General features: G+C 38.7%; 1 protein-coding gene across 4 annotated transcripts in view; it reads right to left on the bottom strand.

Moving 5' to 3' along the window:
* The window catches only part of Efemp1 (EGF-like fibulin extracellular matrix protein 1), a 97,186-nt gene extending 86,424 nt beyond the window's left edge, over nucleotides 1–10,762 (bottom strand). The window contains exons 1-4 of one of the 4 annotated variants that reach the window (XM_004867256.4): nucleotides 10,534–10,762; nucleotides 9,241–9,329; nucleotides 5,274–5,322; nucleotides 4,724–5,110 (exon numbers count right to left, since the gene is read on the bottom strand). In XM_004867256.4, the coding sequence (XP_004867313.1) occupies nucleotides 4,724–5,110; nucleotides 5,274–5,322; nucleotides 9,241–9,324 (520 nt within the window). In that variant the 5' untranslated portion in view covers nucleotides 9,325–9,329; nucleotides 10,534–10,762. Of the gene's footprint in view, nucleotides 1–4,723; nucleotides 5,111–5,273; nucleotides 5,323–9,240; nucleotides 9,330–9,747 lie in introns of all 4 variants that reach the window. The other 3 variants (XM_087216358.1, XM_021246279.2, XM_021246278.2) reach the window with 3 other exon arrangements.
* Between the last annotated feature and the right edge of the window lie 2,558 nt (nucleotides 10,763–13,320).

The following is a 13,320-nucleotide window of genomic DNA, read 5'->3' as shown; positions in this document are numbered from 1 at the left end:
ATAAAAGTAAAATAAAATCATTGTAAACACAGTGGAAAGTTGAAAATATAAAAACTTTAGCAAACTGAAAAATTTATAATTGACACACGATATTTAATTTAGCCTTGTAGAAATGTAAAAAGATCAGCTAATTATGGTATGGCATATATCTAAGTATAGGTGCCAATGTCCAAGTATTCTACCTAAGCAAAGTCTAAAACAGTGATGGCGAACCTTTTAGAGCTTTCAATGATAACAAATGGCCTGCTGCAGCACTTGTGCCATAGGTTTGCTACCACTTGTCTAAAACAATATAGAGACCTGTTCGTAGGCAAACATGCAAGTGGGATCACAAAATCTGCAAAGGCTCTGAGTATTTAACAATGGATGAAGTTTGATTTTAACTTTTGAAAATTTAAACAAATTTAAAATATAATCTCATTATACAAACAACTTCCTTAAACTGAACTAACGGCTCTAATGTTAGGACTTTCTCACTGTTGGCTGTGAGGTGCACGGAATTTGATTATAGAGGTAGGTGAGAATGATCAACCTTCCTATATACCTCGGTCTGCACCATTTCCAGCAACACAAGACTTGCAGTTTTAAAACCAGGATGAGTTGGAAACCCTAGGGTCTGCTTTCCCATCTATCAGTGGCACCTCAAATCAAACCAGCCAGGCACTGTGCTCTGGACTTGGTTCTATAATCACCTTCACTGGACATTTGTACTGAGTTCATTTCTTGATGGCACTGTTTGTTGTTTGTTATTGTTTTGTTTTGTTTTTGTTTTTTAGCAAGTTAATAGTCACACCTGTAAATCTTGACTGAGTTTAGTAATTACCAGCTATACAAAATGCCTTATGTTTAATTTTTTGAAAGTTCAAGTAAGCAGACAGGTGCCTTCAAATTGGGTAATGTATTTTCTCTTTTTTCCAGTTTCCAAATTCCCAAATTAATTTTTCTCTACAAAAATAGGATTCCTACAAAGTTATATCTAATTAAAAAAAATCTTTTCTCAACTTGAACTAGTGATTTTTAACTCTATTTCCTTTCAAGAGGATTATATAGACAGTATATAGTAACAAGACAGAAAACTAAAGGTGAGCCATCAATGGATTATAATCTGTCTCTTAGTCATCCAACTTCCTTTTGGCATAGATGAGTACCTGTCATCTTTGAGGTAGATGATATCTCATGGAAATAATCACTTTCTAAAAGTATACATGACTCCAGATTCATAACACTGAAAAGATCTTCATGTAATTCTATATCTGCCAACGATAACACTAGCCATGTGAAACACTCGGTGTGACTGGCTCCCCTACCTTCACCTTCATTTGGCAAAAAATGATCTGAAAGAAAAAAACCCAGCTGACTATGACTTGATCTTTGGATATTATGCTGTATTTCAAAACCCTTGTTTTTGCACAAAACTGAAAACCCTGGAAACGCATATGAAAAGAAGTAAAATCATCATGTTTTCATTAAACTGTTAAGAAATAGGCAGCTGGTTAAAAGACATACTTATGAAATAGTGTACATTCAAAAATCTAATGATGTTATTTAAATTAGTAGAAGCTGCATGTGATTGGTATTATACATTCAAAGGCACAGTTGATTTTAAGAGTGAAACAGTACAGATCTCAACCTTTACCAAAAAAATGTTCTCAGTTTTATATTATGTAATGATAAACTGTACCTGTTGAAAAATATGTGGAAAAAGAAATAATTTTTATACAAATATGAGTCATGTATATTCATTTATTCTAATCCAGCTGATCATGGTAAATGAGTTCAGCTTACTGGGTATAAGTATGCAACATTTAAAAGTGGAGATCTTTACTAAAACAGAAGGCTCCTTAAACTGCATGATGATGTCAGGAATATAGGTCCTTGGAGCACATTATTGTTTTAAGTGGAAGTCCCCACACTTTCACGTTGGTTATAAAACATTATTTTGTGCTGCTGGCCTGGAATAAAAATGTCGTACATCTGCAGGCAATTAGAAGAAGCTGGACTGAATGTTTGATTAGCTCAATAATAAATGGGCACAAGTGTGACTCGACTTATGTTAGTCAGATTCCCAAGACAGATTATCCTGTTGTTATCATATGAAATAACCCCCTTTTATCAACAATTAAGCAAATCCACATTTATGGGCACTTTGCAAAATTGTGTGGTGGGAAGAAATCCAATTTAAGCCTTATGTCATCCAAAAAAACTTTTAACCCTGCTTTCAGTGGTACAGACCCCAGTCTCAAATTTTGGAAATTGGCTGAATTATACAGAATAGTTTGGGTTGGAAATACTCTATGTTCACACAATAAACAAGTATATATTTACATCTTCCATAAATAAGGTATGAATAGTTCTACTTTATAATCCTGAAAAATTCCAAAAGAAGTGAGAATTGTTTTAATGTGTGAAAAGAAACTTTGTAAAGTAGCCTAAATATTTTCAAGAAAAATTAAATAAGATTTCATTTTCATTATTCATAATATAGTTGCTACTGTCACCAATGTGTGTTATAAGTCTGAAATGTATTTTATTATAGAACTTCTTCATTCAGTTTTAGGCTTTGTTGTTTAATTCAAAATAAGAATAAATGATGGACTAGTAACTATTCTGGGAAATGGCCTATTCATTTATCTGTTTTTTTTTCCATCCCAAATATCATTAAAATATACAATAGCTGAAGGGCTAAAAATAACTCAGAATGTACAATCATTCTTTAAAAATTTCAGCAAAAATTTTAAATTTCAGAATAAACCACCAAACTTTCTAATCTATATTTACTTAAGTGTATATTTAAGAAACAATTAGAAGTTGGTATTCTTAAATAAACTTTAGGTATTTTTTATCAGTATTATGATATATATATGACATAATACATATATTATGTCAGTTTATCTTCTGACATAATCCTTGAATTAAATATCAGAATATCAAGCAGATGCTGAAGCATTCATCATCAATATTGGAATTCTGACTCATGACAGTAACACAAAACAGATGCTCATATGATGCTCCCTCCGAAAAGTGACACCATCATGGTTAGCTCTTGATGTGGGGTTAACTTAAAATTTGCACACAAAATATGAAATAATAAACATTATGTACTGCAAACATGTACCAAAAATAAAAATGAAGTGGATCAAGAGGTAGGTGGAGGCTGGGGATTTAGCTCAGTGGTTCCACTGCCTGCCTCGAAAGTGCAAGGATCCGAGTTTGATCCCCAATACCAAAAAGGAAAATAAAGAGGTAGGTGGAGGTGGGAAGGAATGAAGGGGAAAGGGATGATAAAAGGAATTAAGATGTGCTATGTATATATACCAACTTCCCATAAGGAATATAAACATTATGTTCTACACACATGGACTAATAAACTTGAGTAAAAATTAAAAAGAATGAAAATGAAATAAAAGTCAGAGCATGATAGGTTTTCTTACTTCACTTCTAAGCCATTTAAAATGTACTGTCTCTTATACAGAAGATAAATAAAGCACTGGGAATATGGGGGGGGCAGTATCCTAAGGCACAAAAAGATTCATTGTACCTGATACAACAGGTAGATGATCTCAACTGTGTGTGTGTTTTTTGGGGTTTTTTTTTGAGAGCACTCTCTTCCTCACTCATATCCAGTTAGAAGTTCAGAGCTCCTGGGCTCTTTCCATTGGCCAGTGTGTATGTGCCATGCCCTTATACAATTGTCATCACAGTTGTGATAGGGAGCCCATCATATGGGGTCTGCCCAGCCAGCCCCTGGCAATGTGAAAGGAGTCTGGGGGCTCTTGTAGTCTCATCTTAGTAACACAATCTCCATACCAGGTGGCTCTGAAAGGGTTTGCTAAGAAGGAAAAGGGAAACAAAATCCCTTTGCACAGTCCAGTTAGCTAATATCCTACATGTCTTCAAAGCCTGAGATTCTTATCACTTTGCTAGCATGAGTCTACAGCTGTTTCTAAAATACACAGTGATATGTACTCTTTGTGAAAATAAACAGAAAAACCCAGGCAGATGGTGCCACGGTGCAAGTGATATAAGCAAAATGTGCTCAAGTGAAAACCTTAAGACATATAAATATGAGCAGTGGAGACCCCCTTCAAGGTAATGAGAAGCAGGAGTCCCATTTTTTTTTATTCCTGGATTGAGGAAAATAAGCCAGTGGCAAGTTAAATGACAAGAAAGCTGGAGAAATTAAAGGGAAGCATTTATGGAGTAGCTCAACAGCACAATTTCAAATTCCAAATCAGCAACCTGACTGTTATTTCTGACAGTTGTGACTCTGACGCCCTCCTGCCTGGGTTTGAAATCCAGCTCTGTACTTACCACCCGTGTGACCTCTGGTTCTCAAACTTGGCTGTATGCTGGAACCACGTGGAGAGATTTAAAAATACTGGTGCCTAGATTCACCCCCTGAGACAGTTATTTAATTGTTCTAAGGTGTGGCTTGGCCATTGAGAAGTTTTAAATGTCCCTAAGTGACTATAAATAGGGACAGCTAAGGTTGAGAAACATTGATGAACTTTCTGAGCCACAGTTTCCTCATCTGTAAAATGATAATGACAGCAACTGCCTTTTTAGATTACTGCAATGATTAAATATGCTAATGGAGACAAAGCACTTAGCACAATGTCTCACACAAGGGAAGCCCTTGATAAATGTTAGCAATTACCATTATTCTCACCAAGGGATGCATTTGTTCGAGAACTTTCTTGTTAGCATAATAAGTCATACTCACCCTGACACACGTTATGTTCACTCTGCTCATAGCCTGCTGCACACGGGATCCGGTGGGAAGGGTTGGAGGGAATGCGCTGAGGGTCAGCTGGGTTCCGTCGGATGACAAAGTTATTTCGGCCAGTCTGCACTTCAGGGCCTACAACTGCAGCAGCACTAGCCACAAAACCACCCCCAGGCACCACTCCACTGGCTGCCATGCTACTGGCAGAAATCCCCCCAGTGGCGCCACCTGAGGATGCTTCAGCTGCTGGTGTTTCTTGCTGAGGTTGTTCATTATTGACAATAATTTGGGCTGTTTTAGGAAGACAGAGGTATCCTCCATAGTGGTTGACACATTTCATTCCACCTTTGCAAGCATCTGGGACAATGTCACATTCATCAATATCTGTGGTCAGTAATAAAATAAGTTAACAATCTTCTCAGAGGGAAAACAGGACATATAAATATATGCACATGCCTGTAGGTATAATACAAATAGGATGAGAAGAGCAACACAAGAGATGAAGACAGAAAGCTGTGTTCAGATGGGAAGACTGAAGCAGGCTCACCTTTGCACTGCTGTCGTATGGGGTCCCACTCATATCCATCAGTGCATTGCTGCAAAGAAAACACCAAAGATGGAGCCAGAGGAAAATTAATTGTGTCTTTAAGAAGTCACTCTAAAAGCTTCATTCTTATGGGTTTAATCCTTGTGCTAGAGTCCTAGATATATGATGAGATGAGTAGCTTAACATTCTTTGGTTTTCTCATTTTTAAGGCAAGTCTGTGTATTGGGTAGCTTCAGGAGTCCCTTCCCAATCATCAGCTGCCTCAACTCCCCTGTTGGATGTTGCCCATTACCACCATTTTAGAATTATTTTCTCTCTCTCTCTTCAGACTATCTCCAATATCTCTGACTGCTCTTTTATATTTGTCCCTTTGGTTTTCCACATTGTAAATTCTACCATAAAAGAAAAACTTTCAACCAAGCTTTTCTCTAGCATTGAAGTCTTCCCTCTCTAACTCCTCTTGAGCATCCAAGCACTTGGCTTTCCTGATGATTCTTTGCTAACTCTCACACCCTCCCTGACTCCTACCTTTAGTTCCCATGGGTCTTCTCTAGTTCACTCACTGAACAAACCATCTATCAAGCACCTTCTCACATGAGGCATTGTCCCAGGTCCTGAGGATACAAAGATGGTGAAGAACCGGGCCCTATCCTCAAGCAGCTCATGAGCCAGAACAAGCTGGGGGAAGATGTCAATGGTGTGACAGAAGTGTGTGTGTGTGAAAGGGGTGAGGGGGCTCTGTCTGGAGCTGTGGGGTAGGTGTGGCAGGGAAGAAGAGAAGGCTTTACAGGGGAGGTGGCAAATGAATTGGGCCTTATATGATAAGCAGGATTTTTTTTTCCCATGGAGATGAGGGAATTCTAGGAAGGGGGAACATTAGAAGCAAGGGTATGAAACTACTGAAGAGGAAAAGAGCTACAAGAGAAGTGGCCTAGACTAGATCCAGGAAACCTTTCCTTAGGTTAGGGAGGAACTAGATTCTACTCTGAAGGTCAGTGAATCCCAAGCTTTAGTATATGCCTTAGGATCATCCAGGGTGTTTGTTAAAATGCAGATTCTTAATTTAACCCTAAGGATCTGATTCTGTAGGTCTGGTTATGAGGCCTGAAGTCTGAATTCCTAATATGCATCCCTGGTGATTTCTATACAGAAAGTATAGAAAGTATATCTGTGGCTACATCTCGAGAAGTGTTCCTATATGTGATAATAGGCCCCTGAAGAAGTGTGAAGCTTGGGAAACAATTTTGATTAGATATTCATTTGAGAAAGTTACAGCGAGGAGGATGCCTCAGGAAGGACTGTACAAAAGTGAAGTCAATAGACAAATCAGCTTGTCAAGTGTTAGCTAAATGGAGGTAGAGAGATCAATTTAGCTATTTTACTGACATCTAAACTGAACAGGCGGAAAACAAAGTGAGTGTTATCTCCCAGACTAATTCTTTTTTAGTTTCTCTGACACCATCCAAGGCCCTACCTCCTTTCTCAAAACATAGGAACATTAGCTCTGACTTCTCCAATTATTTTCCTTCAAGCTCAGCCTACTTGTGTTCACTTTTACATGTATCACATTTTTGTGAGCCTTCCTGGCTTCACATGGAGGCCAAGCTCTCTCTCTACATTCTGAACACAGCATTCTTTTTGTTCTTTCTTTCTTGGTTAAGTTGCTCCTCCATCTATGAGCTCATAGTTGCCTACAGACCTCTGTCTGTCTGTATTACCATCTTCAGGTTCTTTCCACCTGCCAGCTCCTTATTACCTCTTGGGCTTGTCTTGATTGTTTTCACCATAGTCTTAATGTCACTGTCTCTGACTCAGGTGCCTCTCTACTCTTTTTATATCAACTTGAGATCATAACCTCCTTCAAGAATCAGCACAGAGTGCTCTCTTCTCTGATATGTCAGCACCAACATTAATTATCTCTTTGCTTTTCTGTTTCTCTAGCAATTTGTATAATATGGATAATAGTATTATTTGTACTTGCTTAGGAATTTTGTAATTTTCAACAGTGTCTTCCCAGTGTAAATGCCCTGAGGCAGAAGGCTGAATCTTCTTAGTAAACAAATGAAGTCTTTTGATAGTGATGAGAGTTGTTTATGCAGATACCTGGGAAGTAGCTGAATGAACCCTATCTTTAATATGGAATGCAAATATGAGGCTGCCTTGAAGATACAAGCTTATCCTTCTGAAAAGTATTTTTAAAATTAGGCAAAAGTGGCAGTTCATTTGAATAATTTGTGTTATAAATAGGGAAGACGTACAATCTTTTACAGGCATTTAGTTCCAGTGTATTTAATGTGGGTCTACTATTAAACAAGTCTAGACTGAATTTAGCTTCACCACTTGCTGGCTTTTCAGCCTTAAGCAAGATAGACACTCTGATCTTCAGTTCCACTGTCAGCAGAAGGAAGATGATGCCACTTAACTCACACTTTACTGTGAGGATGAAGGGACATGATGTCTCCACAGTGGGGTACTCAAGACCCCAGTAGTTACACCTTGTCCTTTAACCATGAATTATTAGGCATACACAATTCAAAAGAGAACAGAAAGGGTATCATACATCTTAAAAATCTGTTACAATAAATAGTGAACCCTCATTAGTAGTTTTAAAACTTTAGTGCTTAATTCACAGGAACTTTCTCTGCTAAAAATAAAGAAGATTTAGGTAATTAGCAAAAGGAAGAGGGCATAAGATAAGCAATTGTAAAAGCAATAAAATCTTTTTCAGATGATTATAAAAGCAAATAGTGTATTTAATTTTGGCTCCCTGAGAAGGTAGCAAGTTTGGCTTGAATAACAAAACATTTTCATTTGAAGGTACACAGCACAAGCATTCATTTTCTTGCTTTATTTAACTTCAGCAGAGGAAGCAATTTCATTTAACATTAAGTTAACAAAATATTTATATTAAATTATTTTACTTATAATTGACCTGAATAACAGAAAGGAATATTTACCAGATGATACTAACATCAAGGGATAACATGGTATCAAAAAAATGAGATAATGTTTATTAGTAATTGACATAAGCTCACTTTCAAGAGTTTTATATTAAAAAAAAATCTGACATTCTTTTGAGTAAGATTACTTAATTTTTAAAAATTGGGAGCAAGTAGAAAAACATGTTTTCCACATTTTGATCCATGATCAATGTCTTTCATCTCACAGCACTTACTACCAACTAGAAAACACAAAACAGAGGTGCAAACTCACCACCAGTGAGGTAAGTACTGTCCTGCTCTGTTCTCACCACATGTATTTTCTGGGAGTGGGAGAAGTCTGGTGACACAGTAAATATGTTAATAACTATTGTTTATACTCATGCAGTTAACTAATTAATCAAACACTACTTGGAAATATCAGAGATGCTAGTAAAAGATGCAAAAGTGAATTGCATATGCTACATTTTAAATCCACTTGAGCAAATAATACATCTTGGTAACACATAAACTGCATGTGAAGGGAACTTGTATGAATTATATTAGAAATGAATATATAATCTTTATAGATTCAATAAAGGTGGCTTCCATGAGAACATAAGTTACATACATGAATGGGGTGCTGTGTTTATATGATGTTTAATAATCTTATTTGACTTAAGTGTTAGTTTGCATGTATTTATTTCATCTGCATGTACTCTTGTGGGAGAATTCAGGCTTCTCAGTTCCTTATGCCCATTAATTTATTGAATGTATTGGAAATACACAGCTTACTTTGTTTTACAGGGTCGCCTCTTTTGGCCTTGCACAAATCATTACTTTTGGGTCCCTATCTCAGTCAGTAATCTAAATGAACTTTTGTAAGGATGGAGGGCAATTAACAATGAATCTTAAATGTGAACCATACTAAAAAATTTTTACTGACCTTTGCCAAGTACAACCTATATCCACTGGCAGGGTTGTGTGAAGTCTTTCTTGCACCATAGAATCCCACTGAATGCACTATCTAAAATTCAATCACCCCTTACCGTGTATGTGATGGTTTCTTCATTGTCCTGTGACTTGACCAGTGCCAGAGTCAGCATAGTTAGGAAAAGGACTTTCCACATCATTGAATCTCAAAGAAAACACAAGGCAAATCATGTTTAATATCTGCTGAAGGGAAATAACCAAACTTCAGCAGTGATGTAACAGGCAAGAAAGAGTGGGGAGGCCCAGGCACTTGGATAACCAATTTCAATTCGCTTTCTCATCTCCTCTTCCTCTTTAACCTTCGCCACACCTACCAAAGGAGGCATGAAAGCCTGAAAAAGGACTGCAGAATTGCATTTCATTTTATTCCATCCATATCAATAGAGGTCACTCACCATGCATTTTATACCGTACCTAAGACAACAGGCTCCGGAAAAAGGGGAGTCAAAGGGAAGAAAGAACATAAACAATTTCAAAGACAATGATGCATTTTTGTTTTGGGGTAGAAGTGAGGCAGCAAATCTCTGTTCTCTAGGACATTAAGAATTTCCTTACATGCTCACCTCCAGCTAGTGAGGTTACTTGCTCAGCTCACCAAAAGTATCTGCGAGCCAGTCTCAATTAAATGGCCTCAGATTTTTTAAAAACAAAAACAAAACTTGGAAAGCAAACTCCTTCCAGTTCTAGAACACTAGTGTTTCCCACACCCCTTGAAAACCGCTCCTCACATCCTCCTGCAAAGACTCTAAGTGCATCTCCATGCTGATCTCAGCACACAGCTTTGTTTCAAAGTCCCAGGTGGTGTAGAGGAGCCTCCCAACGCGTCTGTTTCTTTTCTCTTCAGGCCTTTGGTCCCAGACAGGCTACCCTCTGGATCCGGGCTGCCTTGGGCGGAATCGCGCACGCACAGCAGTCCTGGGTACCAGTTTCCGGGTGGCCCGGCTGGTGCCTGGAGCGAGGCAAGGTCCTCTTTCTTAACTGTAAGCTAACAGGGAGAGGTCCGCCAGAGCTGCTTAGACTCAGCTTCTAAAGAGCTTCTGAGGAATCCAGGTGCGGGTTAAATGTCGCACGTCGGTCCCCTGAAACTTTCAAAACCACATTTACGGGCAAAGCTCTGCGGGTCGGTTGTGGGCGCGCACATACTTGCCGATCCCAACAGATGTCACCCGAGTACTCGAGCAAGCTGACAGATCGCATTCCGAGACCACACACCTCCACCTCCCTCTCTCCTCGCACAGTTCGGCAGTTCCCGAGTGCTCTGCACCCCTCGGCTGTTCCCACCTCACTCTGGCGCGCGGCCCCGCGGGTGTAGGGCGCGCTCGATGCGACCCCGAATGTGGGGCTCCTACCTGCGCCGCTGCGCTGCGCTCTGGCCCGGGGCTGCGAGGGGAGTGCGCAGGGGAGAACAGCCCCGTGGGTCTGAACTGGCGAGGTCTGGCAGCGGCCGCAGCAGCAAGAGGAGGAGGAGAAAGGGAGGGAAAGGGGGAGGGGGAGAGAGCGGAGGGAGGCGCAAGCGCTGAGCCAAGCGCAGCGAGGCCAGGGGAGAGCGCGCTGTGCAGCTCTGCCCTGCTCCAGGGGAGTCTGTGATGCCCCAGCCTCCCCTCTGCTACCAGACCCTTAGTTCTCTGACGCAGGAGTACTCCAGGCTGCCCAGGGCACATTTGAGATGTGATGTCCTGCATTTGAGCCCTGATGATGCTCCCAAGTTCCAGGACGATTTCTCGTGTCCCAAGAGGGGCAAACATCTTTTCTAGAGAGCTTCTAATGGTCCCCAGAAATGGCTTAAACTAGCAAACAAACAAGCAAACCAACAAGTAAAGCCTAGGAGAGTAAATTAACTCTATTCGTAGAACTGGTCCTTTCAGAATTGGGGGATGGGGAGAGGGTGGGCGGAGGTGTTCTTTTTTAAATGAAAAAAATTTATGTATTCATTCAACAAATATTTGTGGCCTATTATGTGTGAGATGTTGTGAATGGGCCCAGTGGAATTCCCACTAACAAAACTGTGCGGAAAAGGATGTTGTTTTCAGTCTCTTATCCCTCTCTTTTGAAAACGAGTCTCCTTTCTCAGATGCAGTTCCTCTTTTCTGCACTGGTCCAGTTTCTGGAGTTTCCAGTACTGTTCATTCAAAGTTGACGATTTGGCTTCCACCTTCCACACTAATAGGCAGAATTTCAGGAATCTGAAGAGAGAAAAAGATAGTGCTTTTCTAGCATTATCAAATCATACCACACAGATTGCTGTTATCTCTGAAAGCTCAAACTCTAAAGTTAGGTAAATAGTTTGCTTCTATGGCAGCTGTGCCTTTTAAGAACCAAACAGCCAAATGCAGTTTCACAAATGAGATTATCTTCAAACTAAAGTTGTTAAGGACTTTACTCTGCCCAGCAGCAGGAAGAAGAGGTATGATTAAAAATAAGAAGGTGGTAGAGATTGCAGGAGAGGGAGGTTGTCAGGTGGAAGCCTCTCTCCTTATTCCTGGGGTGCTCTGTGGATTACCCAGACCTGGTTAGCTTAGTAACAAGCCATGTATTGGACAGATCAGAAGAGTTCCAGATTCCTTCCTGAAACTTATTTGAATATAAAGGATTTGCTAATTCTATTGAAGATCTGTACTACCAAAAATCCTAGCAAGTTTTTCTCCTAGTCATTAATGATCTCCAAATTTTCTTTCAAAAAATGGATCTTTACTTTTGTATAGTGAAAAGATCTATCCAGCTGTTTCTGAGTTTTATTTGAAATCATTTTACCTGTCCTCAATCCTTTCTCCAGAAAAATGAAGTTAAAAATTACTAAATTTCTATCTGTATCCTGGATCTCTTCTTGTATATCCAACTGCTGACTCATTACTTTATCTTCATTTAGGTATCTAATGGACATTTCAGGCTCAACACATATGCTGTTCTCATCCTCTCCCCAACCTACTTCACCCACCTGCTTCACTCTCTCAATAGAGATTTCATCTTTCCATGTGCTCAGATACAGGGCTGTGAAGTCACAGTCCATTTCTCTTTTTTCTCACACATTCTGGATTCAAGCCTTTAGAAGACTCTGTTGGCTTCACCTTCAAAATATCTCCAGCATTGGACTACTTCTCATCGCCTCCTTTGCAGCTTTCCTGATCTAAGCCATTACTATTTCCCACCTGGATTATTGGAACAGCCTAATTGTTTTTCCTGCTTATATCCTTGTTCCCTTGCAGGCTTTTCTCAGAAGAAGTTCATATGAATGGAATCATAGAGTAAATATTCTTTTGGGTCTGGCTTGCTTCATTTAGTACATTTTTGAGATACATCTTTGTTAAGTATGTCAGAAGTTCATTCCCTTTTTATTACTCCACAGAATTTCATTATGTGGATATACCCTGATTTCTCTGTTCACTCGATATATATTTGAATTGTGTATTAATAAAGCTGTTTGGTTATTCAGATAGAAATATTTTTGAGGGGATATATGTTTTCTTTTCTTTTAGATAAGTACTTTAGGGGTGGAGTTGCTAGGTCATATGGTAGAAGTATGTTTAACTTTATAAGAATGTGCCAAAGTGTTCTCCAAAGTATAACATTTTACATTCCCACCAGCAATATGTAAGATTCCATTTGGTCCACATCCTTCCAAACACCTGGTGTTGTCAGATATTTATAATATTAGCCATTCTGGTGGTTGTGTAAGGGGTATTTTACTATGGTTTTATTTTGTATTTCTCTGATGTTCAGTGTTGAACATTTATTTTATATTCTATTGTCCATTGATATGACTTCCTTTGAAGGGTCCATTAAAATCCTTTGTTTCTTCATTATTATTATTATTAGTCTGTTTATTATTGTTTCTTTATTATCTTATTGTTAGTTGTAACAGTTTTTTAAGTCTTTCTGCAAGTCCTTTGTTAGATGTGTATTTTGAAATATTTTTCTCCTAGTCTTTGTCTTATCTTTTCAATTTGTTAATTCTATCTTTTGAGAGCAAATAATTTAAATTTTGATGAAGTTGATTACATTTTTTCTTTTATGTTTTGTTCTTTTTTTTCTGTCCTATTAAGAAATCTGCCTTGGGCACACCTTTTGAGGTCTGTAAATCTCAGCTCCCGTTTTTGTAAAAAGTGCTTCTTAAGGTTGTTTTGAGGATAGAATGAGAA

The sequence above is a fragment of the Heterocephalus glaber genome, unplaced genomic scaffold (genome assembly GCF_053883595.1).
Source record: "Heterocephalus glaber isolate CG9 unplaced genomic scaffold, H.glaber_assembly_v1.0 deba00001457, whole genome shotgun sequence".
NCBI classification, from domain to species: domain Eukaryota; kingdom Metazoa; phylum Chordata; class Mammalia; order Rodentia; family Bathyergidae; genus Heterocephalus; species Heterocephalus glaber.
The sequence above is the reverse complement of the archived record's forward strand: the minus strand, read 5'-3'. Positions and strand labels throughout refer to the sequence as shown.